General features: G+C 36.8%; 1 protein-coding gene across 5 annotated transcripts in view; it reads left to right on the plus strand.

The window, feature by feature from the left end:
• The window catches only part of Rim (Rab3 interacting molecule), a 63,698-nt gene that overhangs the window by 3,866 nt on the left and 53,343 nt on the right, over positions 1–6,489 (plus strand). For all 5 annotated transcript variants that reach the window (XM_018518451.1, XM_018518447.1, XM_018518446.1 and 2 more), the window contains exon 2: positions 3,876–4,080. In XM_018518451.1, the coding sequence (XP_018373953.1) occupies positions 3,876–4,080 (205 nt within the window). The remainder of the gene's footprint in view (positions 1–3,875; positions 4,081–6,489) is intronic.

Here is a 6,489-nt window from a genome sequence, read left to right on the forward strand (position 1 = left end):
AAGTAACGGAAAAGTAACGAAAAGTTATTTTCTCAAGTAACGGTAACTGTAACGAGTTACTTTTAAAAATCGGTAACTAGTAACGGTAACTTGTTACTTTTTCTACTCGGTAACGAGTAACTGTAACTTGTTACTTTTAAAAAGTAACTTTCCATTCCCTGCATTTCTTATGATATTTTCTTTCGTATGAATGCTTTTACATCAGGTCGTTTCATGGATTATAGTAAAAGGATATTATTGTCACGATTGTGATATTAATATACATTAGGATAATATATAAAAGACAAATCCGCGAGAAAAAACGTATTACATATTATAATGACAATTGTTGTCTTGGCAATTTAATCGAGAATAAAAATCTTTTTATGTTCAAGAATTAAATTAGTTAGAAAGTTTAATTCTTTGCAACTCAAGCAATAGGCTGGACTTGCAAGAAAGTTAAGCCGGTAATTACGCCTTTGCGTTTAATAAATGAATTATTATTATTATTTTATAAATATTTTTGTTTTATCGATATTGATATTTGGAATCTGTCTCGATGTAGAACATCAAAGATTGAAATCCAATTTGTCACACGCTAGAAGTATCAGAAAGTTACACAAAATTACTGGAGATGTGTCTGTGATACTTCATCTGTATAAGCTTCTTTTTAATCCTTTCATGTCGACGGGAAAGCAGTTTCTTGCGTGTCGCGACCTTTCCACGATCGCTCGTAACGCAGAAGTGGGAAAGTCTTGTGCGACTCTTTGTCGAGTGTGATCACCGTTGCGTGCGCGAGTCACTCGATTATCGGTAAAGTAATTAGAGAAATATAGGTATATAGATACGGTGTAACTTCTCCCTCTCCCCTCCTTGTTGTAACACAATGCGCCGGCTTTTGTTCTATCGACAAACTCAGGATTTGGGTTACGGTGTCAGGATGCGTGGCGCGGCTGTCTCCTTTATTTGACAATCGGTCAAGGGGATAAGGAGATTTAGTTTGTATATCTTCCTGACTATAAGATTGACGCTCGTAATATATCGGTTCCAAAATTTCGTTCTGCGACATTTAGGACCGGTTGTTCTATCTTTTGGTAAATTTTACCTCTGAGGTAAATCTGATAATCCCCGTACATGTGATTGGATAATCTTGCTACTTACCCAACAGATAAAATTTACCAAAAAGTAGAACAATCGGCCCTTAGTCGATTTTTTTCGTAGTGTTGTATAGCGTGTCCGTTGTACGGTTCTATTATCGGGGTGTAACTGGTACGTCGCAATGCCAACAACCCCCGATCGAAGCTCGGCAGTCTGATTCGCCACTGCGTACGTGGTCCAAGATATAAATCCTAAAAATTGCTGCAGCGTGCCGTCAGAGTGCTCACCTATTCCTATTTGCAGCTACAACAGTAACTACGACTTATTTGCCGATTGAGCATCTTTCATATAGGTTTCGCACATTGTAAATGTATATGTATATCTACACTTACGTCTGAAGATTTGGTGCATTGCACAAGTAGTTTTATTTGATCTCGCCGATCGACGAGTAGAAATTTTCTTTTTTTTAACATAATTTCTGTCATCAATCCGTCTATAAAAATATATATATAGCCTTGTGACACTTACACATATACATACATACATTGATGGATTCAGAAACTTATCAAGTTTGTCAAGTCACCTGTCAATCAGATTCACAAACTTAGCCGTTGGCACGTCGCAAGTGAAATTTTTGTTTGAAGTTAAATATGAAAAGATAGAATATTAAATTATTATTTAAATTATTATTGAAAATTTAATTATTGGAAAAGTATTATTTAAATATATATAATTCATAAAATATTTTATTTTAAATTATGTTATATTCATAAATAAAAAATAATAGAATAATCAAATCTACTTTTTTGTATCTAGGAGTTCTTTAAATTAAAAAATATTTTTGGAATATTAAAATTGTGATTAAGCATTTCAAAAATATTAAAAATATATATCTAACATTTTGCTATGAATATTTTTAAAAAAGAAGACTCCAAGGGAAGGGCTATGGCACCCATGGCACCTCCGATCTATTAGTGCATATATACAACATATATATACACATGTTACAATATATATATATATATATAAAATTAGATTATCAAGCATGGCATAAATAAAGATTTAATAATTTTAACGGCTTTATTTTATATTTATGTGACGTAAACAAAAGTCCATAATTAAAGACTCTCGCTTGGTTTTTTTTCTTTCTTTATCTCTCTTTCTCTTTTTGAAAAGGGAATGGATCCACAAACGGGGAAAAAGATCGTACTGATTCTCTAATGAATAGAGAAATAGTTTTGTTTATCCGACTGCGGCTTGCAATATATTTAAAACGTACTGATGTCGCGTCCATTATACAGGCGATGTTTATTTCATCTCTTCATGGTTCATTAATTTCACTTGCATTTTGCGAGAGCTCTTCGTGTAATTAGTCGTCAGATGGACATAAAGAACAAAAGATGCGATTATGGTCGGACAGGTACGAAATAAACGTGACCTTAAATGTAGCTTCGTGTTTTTCAACGGACGATTGCGCTGCAATAACTGTCAACTAACGCTTATAAATTTTATTTTTTTTCCTCCGGCAACGTGACGTGCGTTGCGTTCAAATGGAAAGTTGATAAATAAATACTCTTACCACGCTTTTATATAAAAGCGATTGAGAGCCCATTGCAACAACAATGTAAATTTTCTTGAATGGTTTGATCCGGTAAGTGGTTTGGTTTTAATAATTTGCTACTCTCTTTCTTTATTTATTAGTTCATTATTCTAATTATGATATATACAGAAAGAAAAAATAAACAAAGATTTACGTCATTCCCTTTAAAGAGTATTACAAAAGTATTTTATTTAAATTTTTAATAGTTTGTATTCTTTTCTTGAATAAATTTTATGAAAAATAGAGAAAAGAATTTCCCTAATTGAAATTAAATATTAATGCACCGACATTTGATCCGAATCTTTGTAAGAATATTGTAGACAATATTGCGTCGATATCGACGACAAATCTTGCACTTTGACAGAATCGCTGGCTTAATTTTGAGCCTGTGCAGGACACACAGTCCTAAATTGGCTTAATGGAGTAGGAGCAAGAATAGAGTCGCAGTAATGGCGACGAAGACGACGAGAGTGACGTCGACCGTCGTCACGTCGCATTTTCAGGGAGAGATTGCGATCGCTCGGTCGGAGACGCTTTCAAGGCGCGATTTACGAAGTAGAAATAAGTCTAGGAGCAATCCGTTATCTTGAGGTTTGGTAGAATGGCGGAGTCCACAAATGGTGGAATTAGGATTGACAAATTTAGCTGCCGTCCTCGTGGGATGTGGCTTCCATATCAGAAATAGCCGGTAATTTTCTTAGCTTTACTGGTACGAATTCAGTTGGACACTGAATACGACGGTAGACGATATTGTTAATTTTCCATCGTTTATCCTCTAGACACTGATTATAACCATCATTCTTCTTATATGAGGTCGTCAGAAGTAATTCTACACGGAATCTAATGAACCGTAAGCCTTGGACTGTCAAGCTGTTAGACTGTTAATTAAACATTAAATCTGTTTAAAAGCATATTATAGAAGTGATAGAAATAGGATACATTCTTTTTACCTTATTTTTTTTTCTTGAAATAGAATACATTTATTTAGTTTTCTTTCATCAATTATCATACTTCTCTATAATTAATCGTGCTATAAAAATGATCAGTTTCCAATTTCTTAACAACTGACTCGTTGTCATTTGAGTCTAGAAACAAAATATGAAACAAAAATGTGCAAAAAAAAATAGATTACAAAAGATACGCTCAGCTCTCCTAAGTTTCGCTTCTTCTTAATAACAGTTTGCTTTCTTGTTTGCAGACGAAAGCAAGATGAGGTGCAGACTCTCGAAGAAACGATACGGATGCGTTCGGAGAAACACAAAAAGGCTGGGGTCGAACTTAACGCCACATGTCACATATGCCTGAAAACCAAGTTTGCCGACGGCATCGGTCACATCTGCACCTACTGCAAAACCCGATGCTGCGCACGCTGCAGTGGAAAGGTCACTTTACGGTCAACCAAGGTAAGAGGGCATGAGAATGGAGCACGCGAATAAACGGCGAAGAATCGTAGGACCAGATTGATCGAGTTGTTGCGAGTATCTGTCCTGACGTGCCACTTTTCTTTTCGCGTATTATATCGCCGCACTCGGCATACCGTGAAGAAACCTTTCGAAGGCCTCGGCATAAAAAGATCGCACGGAAAATAAAAATAGAAAAATATCCATCGGCGCGTGTTATGCACGGCGATCAAGTTGATATTAACGCATCTGATGTAAATAATGTACTCGTCTGATGTAAATAATGTACCTCGTTAAACGATACATCTCGAGGGGTACAAGATATAATAGGAATATAAATCATTTTAGTAAAACAATTGAAAAGAAAAAAAGATATGCGTATAGATAGAAAAATGTTATTTTCCTATGCAAACAATCGTTATTCGGAGTAACATTTGTAAAGTGTGGAAAATAAACTCATCAGGCCCGCACTGTTCTTAGAGTGAACTTTTCATGAATGTATAAATATACAGAGAAAAAAAAGTATTGTTCTCTTGATTTTATCTTGAACTTTGGCGCAGTACTTTTTTTTTGTCTTTTTTATTTAGTTTGTTTTCTTAGCAAGTAAGTAGATAGATAAGTAATAAAATCAACTCGAGTTATCGAGTTTGCATTGTTCTCACGAGCAACTTATTGATTGATACTTTAATGAAGAGCAGGATTTTCAAAATCACAGTCGATTAAACGTAATTATACGGATACTTATTATTTCCTCTCTTATTATTTCCTTTTGAAAAAATTTGACATTACTGCAATGTACCGTTCTGTTCTGCAAATTAGCCGTCGAAACCTTTTTTTCGTAGAATTTCTCTTTTCCGTAGAATTTCTGTTTTTCTCACAGGACCTCAATAGCATAAACGTCAAATCCCTCGTTTCCGCTATAGAAATATCGCAATTACCTCATTATGGGCGCATGTATTGTACTTCGCGACGGCGGAGATAATGCAAGGAGATAACGCGTGATTTAACGGTAGGAGAGGGGCAAGAAAGGAAAGGGTAAATTTAACAACGTTATCAAATCACGACGAAACGAGAGGGAAACACCAGACGGTAGTAATACGAGGGTCGGGTAAATGTGTAAATTGGCCGCATGGAAACGATTAAGAGCAGACGCATTGTAAAAGATAACAATGCGATGCGTATCGTCCGGGGATATTTACCGGAATACATCAAAACAGTTGATCTCTAGTGACACGTCATCATCTTCATATTGGTACGTCAATTAACCCTTTATCGCGTATAGTTATGATATCCGTGGGCGTAATATCGTCATTAAAGAGCCACCACGCGAATACTCTGTCTCTTAATTTACGTCGGGGAGTACTGTTTCTATTCGCTTTTATACTCGCGTAATTTCGATTTTCCGGTTTTTTATCCACGGAAATGAAGGATTAACGACCAGTGTGGTGGGACGTAGCATGCAGCCTCGGAGAACGCGGTGAATGCCGGCGGGTGCACTTTTAAAACTTCGCAATTATCCACGCCACCACATTCCGGGATCCGCAGAGATTTTCGCAAACAGAGAGACTAACGCTCGTCGAATTTGCACCGGTATACCGTTCTAACGCGATTATCTTGCGCAAATATTATTCTTATCTCCGCATCGGGCTGGTTACGTTCCGTCCTCGCGCGGTATTACAATATCGATTTACCATGTTCGAATCGTAGCCTTTCCGCCGTGATCTTTGTGCTAATATAAATATATAAGAGTAGCATACGGAGAAAGATTTTATAGGTTGTCGCGCGCAGTGTAACCATTAACCGTATTACTATTTATTATCGTGTCACAACGTAAGAATGTGCGGTATGTTGCCATTTAAGTACGCCGTTGGAGATTCTATGGGTACTTATAGGCTCGTATATATAAGAGAAGCAGCTGTGATATATATATATATATAAAATATAAAGATTTAAATAAATAGAAATATAATATTAGATTTCTCCCTTATTATTTTTAGCTTGGAACCGATTTTATCGATTACCGTGTCTTCTGGCTTTATTTAATGACCCAGTTTCGTGACAGATAAATTGCGGATTTAATACAGTAATAATTACCGAAAGGAAATCTAGAGATTATTTCCGGGTACGCGCGCAAATTACACCGTTCGCGCGGCCGCTGTGTGTGATATTTCGCGCAGGACACCTCTTTACTGCGAACATGTAATAGCTTTTATCTTTCGCGAGAGCGTCGCTGCATCTTTCATCTCTTTCAGCGCCGGGGAGACAGAGAGCTCCATTTTCCGGATTATTAAAAGTAATCCGGGCGCTGATCAATGACGCTCGCTCGCTCGCGCGCCCGCGTAAAATTTAACGGCGCTCGGGCACGGAATGTCGGACGCGCATAAACGTAGTGAGGCATGGGGAGGGGGGGGG

Source organism: Trachymyrmex cornetzi, unplaced genomic scaffold (genome assembly GCF_001594075.2).
Source record: "Trachymyrmex cornetzi isolate Tcor2-1 unplaced genomic scaffold, Tcor1.1 scaffold75, whole genome shotgun sequence".
NCBI lineage: Eukaryota > Metazoa > Arthropoda > Insecta > Hymenoptera > Formicidae > Trachymyrmex > Trachymyrmex cornetzi.